Source organism: Tamandua tetradactyla, chromosome 20 (genome assembly GCF_023851605.1).
Source record: "Tamandua tetradactyla isolate mTamTet1 chromosome 20, mTamTet1.pri, whole genome shotgun sequence".
In the NCBI taxonomy this organism is placed as follows: Eukaryota; Metazoa; Chordata; class Mammalia; order Pilosa; family Myrmecophagidae; genus Tamandua; species Tamandua tetradactyla.
The window spans coordinates 41,309,832-41,333,016 of record NC_135346.1 but is presented as its reverse complement, the minus strand read 5'-3'; the positions used below and the strand labels follow the sequence as shown (position 1 = coordinate 41,333,016).

The following is a 23,185-nucleotide window of genomic DNA, read 5'->3' as shown; positions in this document are numbered from 1 at the left end:
GGTTTTTTCTACCATAGGTCTCAACAAATGGCAGCTATTACATCAGACAGTGACGAGTCCTGCTGCTCCCTTACAGTGTCTGACAGACCACTGTGGATTCAGATTGGGAGCATTGAAGTTAACAGTGAAACGGGCAGGTCTGTCTGTTTTAAGCCCTGCCACAAAGTGAAGAGGGCATCATGTCATCACTTGATCATTCTAAAGTAGGATCAGGCTAGACTTAAAGGAATCCATTAGTTCTTTTTTCCTTATTTTTCATTAACGGTTGGTAGTTGGATGTACTTCATGTAGGTGATAGTTCTAATGAGTGAAAAGAACTTTCAGTTGATATACCTGCCATGCTAAAAAAATAGAGTTTCACATGAGCTTCCATGAATTGAGAGGAGTTTGTCCTAGATTGATATAAATTGGGTGTTAACGTTGCATACTTAAAAGTCAAATACTAGATTTTTAAAATCTTTTCACTATTTTAATCTTTGTCACTTTTATATCCATCACTACTTAGTTAAGTATCCTTAACTTCTTACCATATATGAGCATGTATATTCTTCGTGAATTAACCTTGAAACCATTTAATTTATATAGGCAAGTCAAAACTCAGAGGGTGGTAAAAGATAATGCTGAAATGTAGTTGTGATCTGTTTCTTTAGGCACAGTTATTAAAGTATGCTTGATACTTTCTAAAACGCTTATTTTGGGCTCTTACCTTGGTAAGAAAGGTTAGTAATTTTTTTGTTCTACTGCCTTTGAACTTATGTGTGTTCTGTTTTATTACTTCCTTGTATTAGGGTTGTTTTTAGCCATTTGGTATTTGTGAAGGTAGTCAAGAGCTATAATGGGGCTGCGTAAGTTATTTAGCTGTGATTTGCAATCTGGGTCAGACTTGGACGTTTTATATCAGAAAGTGAGGCTGGGATATTTTGCAGTTTTATCTGTGTAGGGGTGGTAGCTACCCTTATGGTGATCTTTTGAGGGACTAGTGTTTCTTTGTTTTTCTGCGCCTCTCATAGGAATAGGAAGAGCTGCTTGAACCCTTGGCTTTCCTGCCCTAGTCTTCAAATGAGCTTGAGTAGGCCTTACTAATATTGAAGTCAAATACTGAGAGTTGTAAACAGTAGGAAATGGAGTTGTACATGGGATTTGCAGTTTACCTTTTTAATGTTTCAGTTTATGAAATGAGAATATTTGCTTCTATAAGGCTGGTGATTAAACCTAAAATTCTCTGCGAGTCAAAATCTAATAGTATTATAATCCTATTAGTTTATATCTTAGTTTTAGAAAATGAAGTTTGTCTTAGCTCAGTGTTGATGAATTTGAAAAGAAACAGTGCTAATCATTCTGTTTCTTTAGAAGCAAGGACTGTATTCAGTTCCATTCTGATTTATTGCTAGAAGTAATTTTTCATTGCTTGAGAAAGAAACATGATAGAAGGCTCTGGGAAATTTATTGTATGGCTCTTGATCCAGTAAATGAATAAAGCATGGCAAAACCAGGGCAAGTTGACATAAAATCAAGATTTCTATCATAATGGGAAAGACACCCACTTTGAAACTTTGAAATGTTTGGAAGTCAAATATTGGAAAAGATGGGGTGGTTTTTCTTTTTTCCTTTTTGCATGCTGTGTTTCGCCTGTTATTCCACTTAAAATACCATATCTTTGGTTTAAAAGTACATTTGACCAAAAAACAAAAGATTTTTCCATGGATCACCTCTATTGAAATTCGGATTTTCATCATATCCCAGGTTTGAGAGGCACGACTAGGGATTGTAGAGGTTTTCTGTGGGTTTTCTCACTACTTTGTGGTGTTAAATGGGGGTCAGTAATGTTGAGCTTTCTGGTCATGCTACTTGGCAGTAATCGCTATAAGCCTTGCCCTTTATGAACGATATACTCCGAGTCCTGCTGTTTGTTGGAGTCTTGTTACAGAGTGCTTCTGCCGATAATCAAGATTGCCACTGTAACAAGGGATGTGATGATGGTCAGTCTAATCCGTGGACATAAGTTGTTTTCTCTACCAAAACAGTGCTATCAATGTGCAGTGTCCCTCTCTGGCGAGGCACCCTACACACCCGTCTTTTGCTCTTTGCACAAATGTAGACTGATCTGCAGCAGGTGATTGTACATAGCTTGATTCTGCATATAATTTGCTTCTTACTACAGCCTGTGCTAGAGGAGGGCTGCTGGTGCTTTATAGCAGTCCACAGCAGCCTAACTGACTTTGAAATCATAGTATTTTTACCTGTGAAATGGCAGCACGAGGCATAAAATTAAAATTCCCCATATATTAGGCAAGTATTCATAGCAAGTATTTAAAAAAAATATGTTCAAATGCAGATTGACTATGTGAAAGTGACAACCATTTTGTTTGTGTTGGAATTTGCCCAGATATACTTCAGAAATAACGCAAATGCTTCTGTTGGTTTAGAGGTGGCAGCAAATTTTTCTTGAAAAACACTCATCAGGTTTAACTAATTAAAGAAAGTCAAGTGTGATCCCGCAGTCTAGGTAGGGCTTAATTTAAAGGATGAGGACTTCATTTATCTCATATAATTACTTATGCTTAATTAACTACATTTTCTTCCTTTTCTTTACTATATTTCAGCACAAAGACATTAGCAGTCTGCTGGTTTCATGGACCTCTACCACAGTGACACAGAGAACACCAGAGCATCAGGACTGAATGAAATTGGAGACTCAAAATTTTAAAGCTGCATTAAGAAGTTAATGTTAAGGGCAGTGGTGAAAGCCAACAGTCTATAAAGGGGCACTTATAAATTGTGCTATCTTAAAACTGAAGAAAAGGTATTAGGGTAATATTTTATAAAAAAAACCTATTGCAATAATTTATGCATGAGATGAGGAGAAAGTGGTGTGAAATACACTTACAAGAACTCACTTGAATTTTATGTATGAAGAATCACTGACAGTAACTTCTTTTGAATGTGAAGTTCTTATCAGACCATTTGGACAGGCCTAAAAGGCATGGGATAATGGCAGAAATGTTGAATTATTTTTCATACTTAAATTCTGTGCTTTCTCCAAGGTTTATGTTAATCAGTTCACATATGAGCAAAAGCATTTCTAAAATTGTTCTGTGAAGCAGCAATAGTCACATATGCTGAGGTCGGTGTTCCTTTCAGGGTACCAGCAGAAACAACAGAATAGATTATCTTAACATCCTACTAAAAGGATTGCACAGTGCTCCCCAACCTCGATCCCGCAAAGAAAACATGGATCTTTTCTTTTTTTAATAAAGCAGGGTTGTATTATCTTGAATATATGTTTGCTTGTTAGGACATATTAAAATATATTTATTTGCCACCAGTATTTTAACATTTTGTGCACATTTTCATATCTACATTCTTTCAAATTTTGACTCAAATCAGATAAACCAGTGTGGATCTTGGAGTAAAAATGTACACTCCAAGAGCTAGTTTTAAATTCCACTGAGCTTGGAGAGGCTTTTAATATTCACCCTATCCTTGCTGATTTTATCTAGTTCAGAAAAAATACAATGTCTGAATTTTGATAGGGGCCTCTCTCTCCACAGAGATGCCCTCCTTCTGTCTTAAGTGTAAGAAATTCTCACAGGTGTTAGGTGGGACTTGACCCTGGGGGACAAGCGGCAGGAATAGATCCATAAAGATGGCGTCAAACTTCATGCATGGAGCATGAGTTTTTATTAATAGAGAATGTAGTTTTGTTTTGTTTTTCCCTTGTCTTTGGTAAATACACATTAAGAAAAACCTTAATTTTTGTTTTTTAATGTATGGAAAAAACAAGATCAGATGGACGTGCTAGTACTACATTTCTAAGGCATTTTATATTTGATGGTGCCGTACTTTTAATAATAATGAAATTAAAGTTTTTTAGTGGCAATACTGATTTATTTTTTAAACCAGAAAGATAATCCATATTGATTACTTATTACAAAAAAAAAGAAAAAAACACCAAAAAATATAAACATATAAATTCATGAAGCAACTTAACAGTTAACCAAGCATTTGGCTCAAGTTTTCAAACTTTCCTATAACCCTGTATAGTTTCAACTATTTAATAACCCCATGCTCAGGATTAACAAAAGGTTCTGGGTGAGAGTTTTAGAACATTTAATAAATTTGACTAGGATTTGTTTTATAACTCAAGAAGAGAAAAGGTAGGCAGTCTTGTTTCTAGTCAGATTAATGCAAATCCTGATTACACTGCAAGTAATAACATTTTTTGACTGCATTCTAAAATTGTCTTTTTGGAAAAAATCCTTATGACAAAGTCATACATTTTAGCAAATCTGAAAGTCAGCTCAGGAACTTGGAGCAGCAAGGAGTTGTAAGGATTGCATGCTCTGCAGTGGCACCCTGCTCTGGCTGGCCCTAGGACTGTGGTTGGGATTGGTCTAGTTCTGTCAGGTAGAACACCCGCAGGACTCTGAGGCTCACTTCAAGAACCAGATAGCTCCCCTTGCGTGGTGGAATTCACTTGGATTGTATAATTGAGATTTTTAATTAAGCTTTAGAATTCTTTATTTGTGTAGGGTGATAGAAATGACCAAGAAATAATAATATAAAGGCAAAAGAGTTCAGAGATCAGGTCATAAATATCTATTTTTTTCTTGTGACACGTTCTCAAGGTGTTTTGTTACAAACCAGATTTTCATTTTTAAGAAAATGAAAGTCGGTGGTATTTAAAATCTAGACATACCATATTGCTATTTTACTTTCATTGCCTTAGTTGCTTAATATTTAAGCTTTGCTTCATGCTACCTTTTGTGTCTGTATTCCAAATCTTCATAAGCCTATTTCATTTTGTAGACTTGAATGACATAAATTGTTTCTCATCTTAAGTATGCTCAGAGTTAAATGTTAAAAGAATGTTGTGTAACATTTATCCAATAAAATCTTGATTTTTTTTAAATTTAGTTATTTAAAAACTATTTGTTTACATTTTAGGAGTTAGCTTTTAAAGATTTAAAAAAACTATTAAAATTCAACCATTAGTACTTTAGGAAGCTGTCTTGAGTATCATTGCTTCCTAGGCAGAAGAGCTTGTGTGTTTGTAATCACTAGGAGTTTTTAATGTACTTCTTCCCTGACCAAGAATAGAGGAAGGGTGAATAGTTTGATTTTAATCAGGACTCTGCACAAATGGAACTACTTTCTTTTCTGGTGGAACAAATAACTTACCCATCTTCAGTTAGATGTAATTAAACCTGTACTTGTGGGCTCCTTTTTTGTTTTTTAAGGCAGTTCTGCCTTGTGGTTAAATTGTTGCTTCTTTAAAAGTCCAGCATGTCCAATGTGAGGTCAGGTGTTTGAGCTGAGAACCAGAAATAGTTGGCTCTCAGACAGCAATTACCCTCTTCAATTGACAAGACATTTGAAAATTTTCAGCCATGACCTAGAGACTTAGGTCAGTGTGCTCCCCTCCCCCACTTCAGTAAAGCAATCCTTTAGAAAGCTGCCTGTTGTTTCAGAGTATACATGGAGTCCTTCACCTGAAACATATCAGTTTATTTCAGTTTATCTAAATGACTACACAGGAGGCTGCTGGGATCTGGCTCTATCAGTGTCTTTTTTCCCTCAAGTTCCTCGTTAAAGAAATTGGAACTGGAGAGAACCGGGGAAGGCAGTCAGGCCATGTGCTCATCTGTAACAGCCTACCTGAGAGCCATATGATTTCTGGTCATTTTGTGTATACATATGTGTTAGTATTTATAGACACAACTCCTACAAAATACAAGGACTGAATGATGATACACATGGGTGCAACTTGCAGCCTTTAATGCTAATTTATTGAGATATATTCACATATATAAGCCACCCAAAATATAATGAACAGACTTGCAGCCTTCTTGATGGTAGTCTTCCTCATTTTTTTCTCTTCCAAGTAATTATTCTTCCTTTAGTGCTTTGAATAGAATGTGCTATATAATATTAACCTTAACTATAAGCATGTTCTGTCCCATCTTTGCTTATTCAGAATGAAATTACATGGCCTAAAAACTACTCCTTTGCTTTGCTTTGAAGAAGTTAATGAGCCTGAGGCAAAAGAATGGGCCTCAGGAATAGTACACCAGAGGAAAAATTGAAGTGGTTAAACATTGCGGGTAGATTATTGTGCTTAAGAGTTAAGAATACTTCTCGGGTTAGCCCCTTTTACTATTTCCTCGTGAGGCAAGTTTATACAAGTAACCTTACCTAAGGAAGTAAGTGAGTGATATTAAAACAAAGTGCTTTAGTCTGGACTTGGGTTCTAACACTAGTTCTGTTGCTAACTTTACTGACAGAAAATCACCTCAAGTTGCTCCACTGGCCAAGTTGCGATGTGAAAAGTCAGTATTTTTCATTTAACAAGCTCTCCGGTTCTACTCAGTCAAGGTGAAAACACTGGGGAGCGATATTATAAGGTTCACTCCATGGTAGAATTCTTGCCTGCCATGCAGAAGACCCGGGTTTGATTCCCGGAGCCTGCCCATGCCAAAAAACAAAACAAAACACTGGGGGAGCCATCAGGGCTTATTTTTTTTCCTTAGTTGAGTGAAACATTCCATGATCTTCTGAATTCTGTCGAAGCTCAGTACCTAACTCCTGTGGATCCTGAGTATTCAGACTAAATCTTGAGTGATCTTTTAAATAAGGTGAAATATTAGCAATGTGGAATGCCTTGAGGTAAATGGTGTCACTGCCTTAGGAAAGCACGGCCAAGTGACAGCCTCAGAAGGGACAGTTATGGGTGTGAGCCTTCCTGTTTCAGTGCAGCATGAACCCCACGAAAGGATATGGGGGGGGGGGAGCTTTGTAGCACAAGTTTAAACTATCTTCCCACCGCCAGCCTCTGATGCCAGCTCTGTGAATGCCCTAATCTCATCAAAGTGTCACTCAGCCTTAGGAAATAACCAGACCTTTTCTCCCAGTTAACTTCATGAGGCAAAGCCACAAATGGCATATTCTGTCTTGGGAGAAACCAGCCTTACAGAACAGTCTCATGTGATCAGTTGAGACCAAGTACTATATTATATACACACACACACACACACAGTCTGCTAAAGCCTGCTTCCTTAAAGGCTTCATGCTGTTCTCCTTACCTCACTTCTGTTCCCTTACTACCTACCCCTGGCCTCTATTCGTTTCAGGTTTGTAGACTTCTGACTTTGCTGTTTTGGAAGTAGGAAGGTACCTAGAAGCTGTGTGTCCATGTGCTCAGAGGTGTCAGGTGGGGTTGCCTGGTCTGAGTCCAAGTGGGATGTATAAAGTGGCATGTCTGGCATGGCACTCCACAGAAGATTCCAGTGTATTAAAATCCAGCTTTTCACATTTGGAACTAAAGGTTTCCCAAATAGTCGTTTGATTGGTTCCTTCCTTACCTGTTGTGATGGCTGATGGTTTAGGGACCCCTGTGCCTGAGAGGCATTCCCATCTTGGTTGACTGTTATTTTTGAGCAGCTGGGGCTGACAGGAATGAAGACTACAGACTACAGGCTTTCTTTGACAGTGGGGCAGTAGGTCTTGTGGTGCTGTAGCTAAGTGAATTGTGAGCTTCCAAAGTTCCATTTGTGGAAGGAAAAAGACGCTAGGGAGTCATGTTTTGTGTTTTGGCTGATGGGACTTTTGTATGATGGGACTTATTCCCAGTTTGCAAATTTTAGAGGACTGGAATATTTGGAAAATTTAAAATTTTTATAGAATATTTCAAACACTTGTAAAAGTAGACTAGTGTAACTACCAACATACTCATCCATAGCCTCAACAATTACCAACTTATGGCCAGGAAGATTGAAATTTTTGATGCTCTGAAATAGAAAAATAGAGGGTATTATCATTAGTTTTCATAAAATAATTTTAACAGTTTCTTTGCTCTTTGAAGGATTTTAAACAGTTGTTCTGATGCTGTGAGGTTACTTTAGTCTTCCTGTCGGGCTAGCTGGTAGTAAGAAATCCTTTCCTTGTTTTCAGGAGTATTAATGGACTCAGTCTAACTCACTACACACCACACAGAAGGAAGTGATTGGAACTTATCAATTCCTTTTCCTGTACATCTTTTAATTTGGAAGGTCACTGAATGGGCAGATTTGCCAGCTACATTTGGTGGAATGCACACATATCTCCTTTTTGAAAGGAAATCTAGGTGATCAAAGGACTAAGCTTCTTAGTATAGTAGTGCAGTGATGGCAAGCTGAAAAGGATCGCTAAGATACTTCTAGGAGCTAGGCCCTTACGAGACATTTTAATAGGTTGTGTGGGTTTCTCAAGTATACAGTAAAGAAATAGGAGAGCTGAGAGGAAGAGTTCAGTGCCTTAAGAACTAAGGGTAGGAAGGGGAAAGGCAGGAGAAAACAAAAGTGACTACAGAAAACAGTCTGAATGAACACAGCGGGAGCTGGCAGCCACTGACGGCTGAGGGCAAATCGGCTGCACCTGCACAGCCAGACAGGTTCCAGCAGCTCCAAGCGTTCCTTTTATGCCAAGGGCAAGCTTAAGGGAAAGCACATATAACAGAGGAAACAGGAACAGAGGTTGGAAGTGACTGGTTTTTCCCCATCCTGTGCGTTGTCTCAGATTTGTACTCTAGTCTTGGAGGGTTATGGTACTCTTCCCTTTCAAGATCTTTAAGGAGATTAAAGCAGCCACTAATTTACAAAGTGAGCTCAATAACCCTTCACTTTGGCTTCCTATCACAGCCTTCGCCTTTGACATTCCAAGCTTTGCTAAACTCTTTATAAAGGCAGGATTTGCAGGCCATCTTAGCTCTTGGGTACAGGCCAACAACCCTTACAAATACATCTTCCAAACAGGTGTGTATTTTATCCCCTGATGCCAGCTCCACACCCACATCAGTTTGTTCAGACAGTAAAATGCCTCTATAAAATTCTAAGCTGCAGGAGATTTTACCCAGCAATGTTCCCGGAAGCTAGCTCAGAGTCAAGGTGCACCAATGTTATCAGTAGGCCCAGCAGTATTTCCTAAAGCAATCCCCACCTTCAAATTGACTCCTGCCTTTCATGGACTAAACAAACATACTTTGACTCTACCGGAACAACTCAGAAGGTGTAGCATGTGCAGTTTTGTTATTTTGCTTAAGTTCAAATGCTGACCCAGGGCTGTGAAGTTCGTAAGGTCATTAGCCAGGAGGCTAGGCCATCATCCTCCAGCCTCCCTATCTCAGCATGGGGTTAGGCCTTCTACTCCTCATAAGCTACAGTAACTTGCAAAGTGGTAAAACGTGGCATTTTGGGGGTAGTGGGGTGAAGAGCAAAAGGCTAAAAGAAACCAGCTGCAGTGCTTACGATGGAAAAGAAAGCATGCCTGGGAAAGTCACGGTTCTTAGAGAAGAGGCTGGGATTTTAATAAAGTAGAAATTATCCACAGCTTGGATACATGTTGTGAATGAACTGAGCTCATCCACAGTGCATTCTATACAGAAAAAGTATAAGAGTGTGAATTTGTTGGAATAATATTCCCAGTTTCCTGGTAACCCTTCTGCAGAGACTTCAGCCACTGGAAAGGCTGCTCAAGTGAGAGTCAGCAAAGCAGAGTACAAGAACACAGATAGAATACACAAGACTCAATGAAAATGTGATGGGAGAAAAGGTGGGAAGACCAAAACTGGAGAACAATTTGTGAATTCTGGGATGTTTCAAGGCAAATCCTTACAGATATCAAAGATGCAGAAATGAAGACTTAAAAACTAGGTGACAAATGCTTCCAGCATAAGTTCAATGCACAACATCTGAGGACGTTCTGCATGGCTGCACAAGATGGCCAGACTGCTTAAATTGACCTTTTATAAAATGCTCTTTTTGAATGTCATGGGACACTGAGAATTCACTATGAGAAACCCTCGCTGAGCCCTCCAGAATTGCCAGAATTGCACTCATCCAAGTACGTGCACTAGTGGAAGTGGTTTACTTGATTAACTGGGAACATAAACTCCAGGGTGTCCAGGCCATCTTGGACAGTACACAGGGAAGTCACAAATCAATTAACTGGTCTTAATTAGGTAAAACCAAGCTGTCTTCCACTGCCTCCTACCACATTTTTTGGATTGTGAAAAACAGCATGTAAACTTTCCAAGCTGACCTTTGAATAATTTGCTGGTGTTAAAATTTATGGGAAGCAGCTAGTTTCTACTTATCCTGAAATAGTGGACATTGGTTTCTAGCAAAGAGACATTCTTAAAACAGGCACAGTATAAAGGGCACAGAAGAGACGTCTTGGGTGGTGATGGTTGTAATGTTGACACTACCTCTTGTGAAATGTCCTAAACTTAATGCCAAGTCAGAGTCTAGTAGAGCAGTATGGGCTAGTGCTATTAATAGAAATAAAGCCTTACCTTTTAGGGAGCTCATGGTCTACACACAGAGTCTTGAAGGCAATTTTATGAGACCCAAATTATTTTGATCGACTGCAATATTTCTGGAATAAGAATATATACAGTACCACAGTGTGATTATCTTAAAAGTGAATTCTGGTACACTTTTTTGGTAGGAAGAGGAGGAAGCCATCACAGAACTTTACAGTCCTACCTCTCAACAGCAGTAGGCACATACAGGCCTCCTTCCCATTCACACATTACCTACTTTTGAACCTTTTCAGGATTTTTCGGTTGTCAAGCATTTTCAAAAGGTTTTCCAGATTTTGGAAGCAGGGAAGTTACAGTGCTAGATTAAAAAGTCCTTGGCTTAAGCAAACCCAGACCCAGTGTTTCCCTTACTTTCTTTTCTGGATGTACTGCTTGGCCTACTCACTGAAGCATTCTATGTTGGTTTTGTTTATCATCCTGAAAGTTTGTGATGTAGGAAGTGGAGAAGGAAAAAGAGAGGGGAGAGGTGGAAGGTGAGGATCAAAAAGCAAATCCTTCTCACCTTATAGCAATGGTAGTCTTGGACAACTTCTCAGCCTTAATGAATGCTGATTCTATCCAGTTTATTTGCCTTTTTCACTCGTTCTGTCACTAGGTACAGCAGAGTTTTCCTGAGGTTACATACTGTATGACATGACAAACTGAGTATAGAAGCAGTTGAGAATTCCGCTGGCTTCTGTCAAGCTACACATCAAAAAAATTTGCAAAAATGTAAAACAATGCTGCTGGTCTCACTAAAATGCTTTTGTTTTGGAAGAGTTATTTTTCATAAAGATGTCATTTACATTAACATGTTATGTATTAGTTATTTTTAAAGGAATTAACATTTTAATTACCAATATGGCAAATAACAATAGATATAACCCTCACAAAACAAAAACCTTTAAATTTTATCTCAAGAATGTAAAAGGGTCCAGAGACAAAAATTTTAAGAAATTCTGCTATAATGTAATGCTGGGTATACAGAAAGCACCTAATACCAACTACTAGACCACACAGCTTTTAGCCAAGGTTTCTGTACATGTGGGATTTTTTTCACACACACCTTTTTGGGAAAATTAGATGCCAGATTTATCATAAACATAGCACAGCAAGATTAACATCTTTCTCTCTCTTTTTGCCTTCCATGAAGAATTGTATTTCAATTTGGGAGATAAACATGGCAAATCATAGTTAGGACTCCACGTCACTCTCCTCTACTAACATACAAGGGGCTTTTGTGAACAGACCAGAAGAACCAGCAATGTTCTTAGCACTGGGAGTATGACCACTGCATGCCACTTGAATTAGATGTGTAATTCATTTCTGAGATGAAATATGTGTGACACTGCCTTGGAAACAAACCAGAACTGGAAACTTTTTCCAACCAGCATCACCTAAGGACTAGGAAAAAAATCTATCTCTGAAATTTCTGGGTCCACAGTCTAAGGGAATATGGTATTGTTCTGGCATTCGCATATCACCATTGATCTGAATGAAGCCATTTTAAGTTGAAGTTATTAAAGTTAATACTTGATCCAAAGCATGATTTCATAATTATCTGCACAAACTGGGGGGGGTCTAACACAAACTCGTGAGGTGGTTTCTGAATTCCAATACATGGTACAAGGGCCAAGTCTTCAAGATCACCTTCAAGGTGGCAACTGAGAATTTGGGCAGATTTGTGGAATGCAGACCCAACAACATTGCTTGAAACCAATACCATTCTCAAAGCTGAAGATGCCTTCTCTTTCAGCTGTTATTGTGGGGATAAAATTCACAACCCAGCCCACACAATCACAGAAAGCTTTTATTACCATAAGAGGAAACCAGAAAATGCTGGAGGCCCTGCATGGCAGCGTTGTCAGCATATGTGTTCAGGGTGATGGGACAGCAGGCGGGACCCCATAAATCACGTCTGGACAATCTCCCAATTGACAGGTTTGCTCATTTCAGGAGAGCCTTTGCTGGGCCTGAACACCTGCTAATTGCCCTGTGGGTCTGTGGCTCAGGGGCCTGGCTGAGGAGGCTTCTTTCTGGACAAAAGGGACACACAGCCAGAACCGGGGTTACAGCTGCACAGACATCATCTTAAAATGGAAACTGAATCAGGCACATTACATCAGTAAGAACATCTTACCCTGATCATAAAATGAGGGAAAGGGGAGCAGTAGGCTATACTGGATAGCCTTTTTTTTTTTTTCAGATAGAATGCTTTTTAAAATATTGGCAGGGCCTTTCCTCTTGTTAACAGCAAGCAGCACACAATTTCCAAGCCAGCTTTTAAAGCTATTGTTATCTCTTGTTATCTGTTATTGTTTGGATTTTGAACAAAATTGATGGAGTAGGAGCCAGTAGAGGAATCCTGTTTGATCTGGAAATTTTCTGTGGAGAGTCCAAAAGGTCGGAGAACCAAGTTCCCAAGATCTTTTAGTTTACCTGCAATACAAAAGAAGAAACTTACACGAATATGGGGAAAGAACAGAAGCAAGACGACACCATGTGATCTTGTCTTGTTATCTGATTGAAAAATATAAAGAGGCTCTCTCTGAGGTTAAAGAAAGGCCTGCTTTTAAGAAGATGAAACCTGGACGGTGCGATGGTGGTTCAGTGGCAGAATTCTCGCCTGCCATGCTGAAGACCAAGTTCTATTCCTGGTGCCTGCCCATGCAAAAAAAAAAGGAAGAAGATGAAACCTTCTGGGGGAGTTCCTTGCATTCCCTTTCCCTCAGGGGTGTAATTAATGCCATGCATCTCCCTCAGCTCTGCTGGCAGAGATCAGAAGTGAGGGTGCCGGCAGATCAAAGCTTCCTGCCAAGACTGGCCAGAGCTAACAAAGAAGACAGGATTCTGGGTGGGATAATCAACCACTGCTCTTGGTGGTAGGGTTGAGGGCAGCTCACTTAGCCTTGTCACCCAGGTTTTGGGACAGTGGGCCCTCTAACAAGTCTGTTCTCTATAAAAAAAACAGTAGGAGCCATTTGCAGAATTCAATTCAACAAATTTCCACTGAGCCTGGATTCAAACTCGAGAGCCTCCTGCTTTTCTAAGCCAACCCTTATCTTCCACACCAAACTCCTCACTACTTGGAAAGTGCCTCATTAACCTCAATAGACTAGGCTTTTCTTTACAAGTTAATCCATCGCTTGGGTGATACCATGTCCTAAAGCCAAAATTAAAGCACATGGTATAACCAAGGATTTTAACACTAGTTCTAGGTTTAAGAGGGCCATGGAGTGTCATACCATAAATTGGAATTCCCAGAACATCTCAGTGATTTATAAAGGTTTCTGGGGCAACAGGATGGGATATTTGAAACCAGGACTGTTCTGGACGATCTTTGCTGTGATGGATGAATAAACAATTTTAATCCTTTCTAAAAGGTGTTAATTTTTCTTGCAGGTCGGCTTCCAATGGAGATGACAATGGGGGTGGAAGGAAAAGAAATCCTTAATCATTAGAGGTACAGATTCCTTCCCACCCTACCAGCTCGTTAGCAGTTTTTGTCACTTTGAGGCCTCCCATCTTAGAGAAAACCCCAGATAAAGAATTTAAAGATGGATGACCCTTAAATTTTAACTGCCTTGCCTAATAAATAACTCATGGCAAGAAATGGTAACACTCTTGGGCCACGGTGGCTCAGCAGGCAAGAATGTGGGCCCTGGGTCAGTTTGAATCTGTCATGTACCCCAGAAAAGCCACATTCTTTAATCCTAATTCAGTAGTGCTGGGTGGAATCTTTTTGTTTCCATGGAGATATACCCACCCAATTGTGGGTGGTAACTTCTAATTAGATGGTTTCCATGGAGATATGTCTCCACCCATTCAAGGTGTGGTTGTTTACTGGAGTCCTTTAAGAGGGAACCATTTTGGAAGAAGCTTAAATGCCTACAGAGCCCACACAGCCAGAGATCTTTGGAGATGTAGAAGGAAAACACCCCTGAGAAGCCTTATGAAATGAGGAGAAAAAGCAGCAGACTGTTGCATGTGCCTTCCCAGCTGAAAGAGAAACTCTGAACATCATCAACCTTCTTGACCCAAGGTATCTTACCCTGGAGGCCTCAGTTTGGACATTTTCATGGTCTTAGATCTGTAAACTTGCAACCCAATAAAATCGCATTTTCAAAAAGCCATTCCATTTCTGGTACATTGCATTCCAGCAGCTTTAGCAAACTAAAATAGACCTCTAGCCAGGCTGACAAAGAAAAAAGAGAGAGGATGTAAATAAACAAAATCAGAAATGAGAGGGGTGTTGTTACCACAGACACTTAAGAAATAAAAAAAAAATCAGTAGAGGATACTATGAACAACTATATGCCAATTAACTAGACAACTTAGATGAAATGGAAAAATTCCTAGAAATGCATGAACATGCTACACCGACTTGAAATTAAATAGCAGATCTCAACAAACCAATCACAAGTAAAAAAGATTCAATCAGTCATCAAAAATCTTCCTACAAAGGAAAGCCCAGGGCCAGATGGCTTCACCGGGAATTTAATCAAACACTCCAAAAAGAACTAACACCAATCCTGTTCAAACTCTTCCAAAATACTGAAGAAAAAGGAATTACTACCTAATTCATTTTATGAAGCTAACTTCATTCTTAATACCAAAACCAGGCAAAGACGCTATAAGCAAGGGAAACTACAGGCTAATCTCCCTAATGAATACAGATACAATAATTCTCAACAAAATACTAGTAAATCAAATTCAACACATTAAAAGAATTATACATCACAACCAAGTGCAAGTGGGGCTTGTACCAGGAAAGTAAGGGTGGTGCAACAAAAGAAAATCAGTGTAATTTAGCACATTAACAAATCAAAGGGGAAAAAAATCACATGATCGTCTTGATTGATGCTGAAAAAGCATTCAACAAAATTCAACATCCTTTTCTGATAAAAACATTTCAGAAGGTAGGAATCAAAGGCAACTTCCTCAATACGATAAAAGGAATATATGAAAAACTGATAGCCAGTATTGTACTCAATGGAGAGACTGAAAGCTTTCCCCCTTAGATCAGGAACAAGACAAAGATGCTTACTGTCACCACTATTTTTCAACATTGTGCTACAAGTTCTAGCTAGAGCAAGCAGGCAGGAAAAAGAAATAAAAAGCATCCAAATTGGAAAGGAAGAAGTAAAACTTTCATTATTTGCAGATGACATGATACTATTCTTGAAAATCCTGAGAAATCTATGAAAAAGCTTCCTGTGCTAATAAACAAAATCAGCAAAGTGATGGATACAGGATTAATGTGCAAAAATCAGTAATATTTCTATACGCAAGCAATGACCTAACTGTGGGGACAATTAAGGAAAAAAATTCATTCAAAAAAGCAACTAAAAGAATCAAGAATCTAGGAATAAACTAGTAGGGATATAAAGGACCTGTACACAGAAAACTACATAACATTGCTACAATAAGTCAAGGAAGATCTAAATAGATGGAAACTCATTCCCTGTTCATGGATTGGAAATTTAATGTAGTTAAGATGTCACTTTTACCCAAATTGATCTACAGATTCAAGGCAATAACAATCAAAATTCCAACAACTTACGTTGAAGATTTGGAGAAGCTAGTTTTCAGATTCATTTGGAAGGGAAAGAGACCTCAAATAGCTAAAAATATATAAAAAAAGAAGTATGAAGTGGGAGGATGAACACTTCCTGATTTTAAAAAAATTATGAAGCCTCCTTGGCAAAACAGCATGATATTGGCACAAAGATAGAAGTACTGATCAATGGAATCAAACTGAGAGCACAGAAACAGATCACAAATCTATGGTCAACTAATCTTTGATAAGGCCCCCAAATCCACTGAATAGGGATAAAACAGTCTTTTCAATAAATGGGCATGGGAGAACTGTATATCAATAGCCAAAAGAATGAAAGAGGACCCTTACCTTATACCCAATCACACACTAAAATTAACTCAAAGTGGATCAAAGACCTAAATATAAGAACCAGTACCATAAAACACCTAGAAGAAAATATAGAGGAACATCTACAAGACCTAGTAATAGGAGGGAGCTTCCTAAACTTTACACCCAAAGCACAAGGAAGGAAAGAAAAAGTAAATAAATGGGAACTCCTCAAAATCAAATGCTTTTGTGCCTCAAAAGACTTTGTCAAAAAGGTGAAGAGGTAAACTCAATGGAAGAAAATATTTGGAAATCACATATCAGATAAAAGGTTGATATCCTGTATACATAAAGAAATGATACAACTCAACAACAAAAGAACAAATAACCCAATTATAAAATGGGCTAAAGATATGTTTGTATTTTAGAACTTCACCTACTCTATGTGACCAAAGGAAGAGAGGTTTATTTTGCCCAAAACCTAAATATTCTGTAGCACATAATCTAACTCAACCTATCTGGATAGCTCATTTAAACAACCCAAACATAGGGAGTCCAGAATGGGAATGAGGGTTTGTAATTCTGTATAGCTTAATGTAATGCCTAAATATATCCCAGAGTATATTAAGCAGATAATTAAAAAGTATTGGCAAAGTTCCATAAGGATAAAAAAAAGTCCCATAAGGGATGGGAGAAAAAATATGGAAGTATTAAACTTTACCACCAGGGAAACTCCTGATGCTGTCTGAAGCATTAGGGATTCCCTAGTCAATAAGCCAAGCCCTTGATCTTGAGGCCTGCTCTTGTGAAGCTTATTTATGTAGTGAAGAAGCTAAGCCTACCTATAGTTATGCCTAAGAGTTACTTCTAGAGGACCACTTTTGTTGCTCAGATGTGGCCTCTCTCTAAGCGCAACTCTGCAAATGAAATCATTACCTTCCCCTCTATGTGGGACATGATGTCCAGAGGAGAAAATCTCCCTGATAATGTAGGACATGACTTCTAAGGATGACTGGCCCTGGGGACTGACTTTCCTGACCAAAAGGGGGAAAAACTGTAACAAATAAGGTATCAATGGCTGAGAGAATTCAATTAGTCAAGAGGTTACTCTCTGGAGGGCACTCTTCTGCAAGCTTCAGCTAGATATTGGTATTTATCACGATTTGCCAACCCCCAACCCTAAAGAACACCTAAGGCTTTATCTGAGATTCTATAAAGGTTCCATGCACTATGATTACTTTCCAGAAACCTACAACATCCAGATGGGTTCCTAGGCCAGATAAGTCCTGAAATCCAGAGTTACCAGTCTCTCCAAGAACCTTAACCAGTTCCATTCACCTATTTCTTATCGTTGACACCGCTTTTCAATATGAAAAATTTAGAATGGGCAGAGCCGAAATATCTCTCAAGACTGGGAGAAAGATCAAAGGAGTCATTATAACAGAGAAGTTAGAATGTAACAAATGGGTATGACTATTGAATCATTATATTGATATTTCATTTCAGTCTCCAGTTTCTTGGAGCAGACAGAAGGATAAACCTGAAATTGTGGAACTGTAGCCCATAGAAACTTTGAAGTCTATTCTATAACTACTTGCTACAATATACTTGGAATTATTGTTTGTTTGTATATATGTTATATTTCACAATAAAAAAATTTTAATGAAAAAAAATAGTAAATGTTGTTTAGCATGTGTTTCTAAAAATATGGACCTAAAATCTATGATTAGCAAGAAAAACAAATTCATTGATATTATGTCAATAAATAAGGAAAATTAAGTAATACAGCATACGAATAAAAACACATTATAAACTAATATGTATATAAGCATAAGATGCATACCCACATTATCAAAGAACCTTAACATCTTTAATTCTGATGCCGTTTTAAGTTTTTAGTCTTTCCTAATTGCCTAGAGAATAACTGTACTTGTTTTCCTATCACACATCATCTTACCACCCCCCACCACCAAACAAAAACAAAAATAAAAATTCTAGCACATAGGCTTCAGAAAGCAGGGTTGTTTGCCTGTTTGTTCACTGATGAATCCTCAGAACCCAGAATGTTTCCTGAGGTATAAGAGATGCTCAGTAAATATTGTGAAATGAAGCAAGATACTTCTGGGAAGGAAAAACTGGAAAAAAAAATCTAGCTCATTCATTCTGATCTCTGTCTTTCATTGTCTTTGACTAGACTATTTTACAAATCTGTGGGGAAAGAATTTAACTTATAGAAACCTAATACTAATACAAATAGTTCATGTCCATTGAAATGCATGATTTATCTGGTGAATGTTCAGTTAACTTCCCTCTTCACTGTGGATTAAGTTTTTCTCCTATTAACTAAATCCACTGCAGCATTTCTGATGAGCTGATTTATGTATACCGTCTTCGAATTCTTTCAAATGGATTTAACACCTTTCTGGTTGTGTTATTAATGAGTTGAATAAAATCTTTGACACATGTTCATTAAAAAAAAAAAAAGCTTAGTATGTGCTGGAGATATGTAAGCTATGAGACTAAGTAAGAGGAAGATTCCTTCCGGCTTGGATAAGGAGGACTGCAACACTTTGAAGTGGACGGGGTGGGCAGTACCAAGGACAATGGCTTGAACAAATGTAGAGGGACAGCCAGGTAAGGGTGAGCCGTGGAGGTCCATGGGCTGAGAGGTGGGTAGAAGGACACATCTGTTGGGCTCTCCCAAGCCAGGCCAGCAGGCTGTTTCTTGTACCAAAAAGAGGCCATGAGAGGTTTGAAAACTGAGCTTTTATGGTTAATAATCCTCTGGCAAAGTGAAGAAAGCCTGGAGGTAGTTCTGACAGTTAGGAAGTTACTGCAACAATATGGGAAAGAGGCCATTCATTCATTGAACAAACATTTGAACACCAATGATGCCAGTTAAAGAAACTGGGGAAAAGCCAGTGGAAATGTAAGGAATGGAAATGAAACGGTATAATCAACATGTTTTTGATTTCTGAAAAATACATCCTCTGCTGTTAATGATGAGGCAGAGACAAGCAGCAGCCTTCAGTGGAGATCATGTTCTTCAGTATTTTCCTACCTGCTGTTTAGAGTTAGGTTGGGTGCTCCAAGATTAAAGCAACTTCCTTGTACTCAAGATAAGTTCATTTGCCAAACTGGCCTGTCACATTTTTCACCGACTGCCAAGGTTTGTACCTCCCTTATCTGGGCAGTAATCAGTCTGCCACTTGCAGCAGGTCTGGCATTGGCCCTCAGCCTGAATGTGTCAACATGTTCTAACTATTAGGATCTCATGAGCAAGAACTAGCATCTAATAGACTAGATCCCAAGGCAAAGAGAAGAGTTCAAAACTTCATGTGCCTGGTCAAGAAAGTTTAGGATGAGAGATCGACTTCCGGAGAAGATGGCGGCTTAGTAAGACGCGCAGGTCTTAGTTCCTCCTCCAGAACAGCTACTAGGGGAGTAGAAACGATACAGAACAGCTCCCGGAGCCACGAAAGAGATCAAGAAGACAGCGTACCCCATTCTGAAACGGCTGACTGGCTGGGAGAACCCGCTCCGGTGAGATCGCCAAGGGGTGCGGGATTCCCCGGGCCGGGGCGGCAAGCGGCCAGAGTCCCTCCCACCCTCCTTCCCAGACCAGCTGGTAGAATTGGACAGGCGGTCCCCTCAAGCCGCAGCGGCTGGCGCCCCCACCACGTGCGGCCCCCTGGACCAACTGGGAGAATTGGATCGGAGATCCCCAGGCTGCAGAGAATGGTGACCGGGGTCCGTTCCAAACATGTGGCTTCCCGGTCCGGCTGGGAACAGTGCACTCTCCCGGGCCATGGCGGCTGGAGCCCTCCCACCACGCTTGGCGCCCCGGGCCGCGGCGGCTGGCGACCTCCCCGCGTTCGGATCCCCGGGCCGACTGGCACTCTTCCAAGCCACTTCGGCTGGCGAACTTCCCCCACGGCGAGAGTTTCCCAAAGTTAAAGGACCCACAGCACCTTTTACTGGTGGGACCCGCAGACAAACGAGTGCCACGAGTGCCACCTACTGGGCAGGATAAGAAAAACAGAACCCAGAGATTTCACAGAAAAATCTTTCAACCTGTTGGGTCCAACACCCAGGGAAATCTGACTGAATGCCCAGACGCCAGCAGAAGATAACGGATCACGCTCAGAAAATTGAAAATATGGCCCAGTCAAAGGAACAAACCAATAGTTCAAATGAGATACAGGAGCTAAGACAACTAATGCTGAATATATGAACAGAAATGGAAAACCTCCTCAAAAACGAAATCGATACATTGAGGGAGGACATGAAGAAGACATGGGCTGAACAAAAAGAAGAAATAGAAAAACTGAAAAAACAAATCACAGAACTTATGGAAGTGAAGGATAAAGTAGAAAAGATGGAAAAAACAACGGATACCTACAATGATAGATTTAAAGAGACAGAAGATAGAATTAGTGATTTGGAGGATGGAACATCTGAATTCCAAAAAGAAACAGAAACTATAGGGAAAAGAATGGAAAAATTTGAACAGGGGATCAGGGAGCTGAAGGACAATATGAAGCGCACAAATATACGTGTTGTGGGTGTCCCAGAAGGAGAAGAGAAGGGAAAAGGAGGAAAAAAACTAATGGAAGAAATTATCACTGAAAATTTCCCAACTCTTATGAAAGACCTAAAATTACAGATCCAAGAAGTGCAGCGCACCCCAAAGAGAATAGACCCAAATAGGAGTTCTCCAAGACACTTACTAGTTAGAATGTCAGAGTTCAAAGAGAAAGAGAGGATCTTGAAAGGAGCAAGAGAAAAACAATCCATCACATACAAGGGAAACCCAATAAAACTATGTGTAGAGTTCTCAGCAGAAACCATGGAAGCTAGAAGACAGTGGGATGATATATTTAAATTACTAAAAGAGAAAAACTGCCAACCAAGACTCCTATATCCAGCAAAATTGTCCTTCAAAAATGAGGGAGAAATTAAAACATTCTCAGACAAAAAGTCACTGAGAGAATTTGTGACCAAGAGACCAGCTCTGCAAGAAGAAATACTAAAGGGAGCACTAGAGTCAGATACGAAAAGACAGAAGAGAGAGGTATGGAGAAGAGTGTAGAAAGAAGGAAAATCAGATATGATGTACATAATACAAAAGACAAAATGGTAGAGGAAAATATGATCCAAACAGTAATAACACTAAATGTTAATGGACTGAATTCGCCAATCAAAAGACATAGACTGGCAGAATGGATTAAAAAACAGGATCCTTCTATATGCTGTCTACAGGAAACACATCTTAGACCCAAAGATAAACATAGGTTGAAAGTGAAAGGTTGGGAAAAGATATTTCATGCAAATAACAACCAGAAAAGAGCAGGAGTAGCTATACTAATGTCCAACAAATTAGACTTCAAATGTAAAACAGTTAAAAGAGACAAAGAAGGACACTATCTACTAATAAAAGGAACAATTAAACAAGAAGACATAACAATCATAAATATTTATGCACCGAACCGGAATGCCCCTAAATACGTGAGGAATACACTGCAAACACTGAAAAGGGAAATAGACACATATACCATAATAGTTGGAGACTTCAATTCACCACTCTCATCAATGGACAGAACATCTAGACAGAGGATCAATAAAGAAATAGAGAATCTGAACATTACTATAAATGAGCTAGACTTAACAGACATTTATAGGACATTACATCCCACAACAGCAGGATACACCTTTTTCTCAAGTGCTCATGGATCATTCTCAAAGATAGACCATATGCTGGGTCACAAAGCAAGTCTTAACAAATTTAAAAAGATTGAAATCATACACAACACTTTCTCAGATCATAAAGGAATGAAGTTGGAAATCAATAATAGGCGGAGCGCCAGAAAAGTCACAAATACGTGGAGGCTCAACAACACACTCTTAAACAACGAGTGGGTCAAAGAAGAAATTGCAAGAGAAATTAGTAAATACCTTGAGGCGAATGAAAACGAAAACACAACATATCAAAACTTATGGGATGCAGCAAAGGCAGTGCTAAGAGGGAAATTTATTGCCCTAAATGCCTATATCAGAAGAAAGAAAGAAAAGGCAAAAATGCAGGAATTAACTGTCCACTTGGAAGAACTGGAGAAAGAACAGCAAACTAACCCCAAAGCAAGCAAAAGGAAAGAAATAACAAAGATTAGAGCACAAATAAATGAAATTGAAAACATGAAAACAATAGAGAAAATCAATAAGACCAGAAGTTGGTTCTATGAGAAAATCAATAAGATTGATGGGCCCTTAGCAAGATTGACAAAAAGAAGAAGAGAGAGGATGCAAATAAATAAGATCAGAAATGGAAGAGGAGACATAACTACTGACCTCACAGAAATAAAGGAGGTAATAACAGGATACTATGAACAACTTTACGCTAATAAATACAACAATTTAGATGAAATGGACGGGTTCCTGGAAAGACATGAACAACCAACTTTGACTCAAGAAGAAATCGATGACCTCAACAAACCAATCACAAGTAAAGAAATTGAATTAGTCATTCAAAAGCTTCCTAAAAAGAAAAGTCCAGGACCAGACGGCTTCACATGTGAATTCTATCAAACATTCCAGAAAGAATTAATACCAACTCTCCTCAAACTCTTCAAAAAAATCGAAGTGGAGGGAAAGCTACCTAATTCATTCTATGAAGCCAACATCACCCTCATACCAAAACCAGGCAAAGATATTACAAAAAAAGAAAACTACAGACCAATCTCTCTAATGAATATAGATGCAAAAATCCTCAACAAAATTCTAGCAAATCGAATCCAACAACACATTAAAAGAATTATACATCATGACCAAGTAGGATTCATCCCAGGTAGCAAGGATGGTTCAACATAAGAAAATCAATTAATGTAATACACCATATCAACAAATCAAAGCAGAAAAATCACATGATCATCTCAATTGATGCAGAGAAGGCATTTGACAAGATTCAACATCCTTTCCTGTTGAAA

The 23,185-nt window shown here is 39.0% G+C and overlaps 2 protein-coding genes across 5 annotated transcripts in view; one reads left to right on the top strand and one right to left on the bottom strand.

Annotated features, from left to right (window-relative positions):
* Window positions 1-20,041, top strand: part of PWWP2A (PWWP domain containing 2A) — a 52,410-nt gene extending 32,369 nt beyond the window's left edge. Inside the window, exons 3-4 of one of the 4 annotated variants that reach the window (XM_077137563.1) lie at window positions 18-137; window positions 2,604-3,899. In XM_077137563.1, coding sequence (XP_076993678.1) covers window positions 18-137; window positions 2,604-2,617 — 134 coding nt within the window. In that variant the 3' untranslated portion in view covers window positions 2,618-3,899. Of the gene's footprint in view, window positions 1-17; window positions 3,900-13,738 lie in introns of those variants that run through there. The other 3 variants (XM_077137565.1, XM_077137566.1, XM_077137562.1) reach the window with 3 other exon arrangements.
* Window positions 12,129-23,185, bottom strand: part of TTC1 (tetratricopeptide repeat domain 1) — a 68,285-nt gene continuing 57,228 nt past the window's right edge. Inside the window, exon 8 of the mRNA XM_077137568.1 lies at window positions 12,129-12,775. Coding sequence (XP_076993683.1) covers window positions 12,642-12,775 — 134 coding nt within the window. The 3' untranslated portion in view covers window positions 12,129-12,641. The remainder of the gene's footprint in view (window positions 12,776-23,185) is intronic.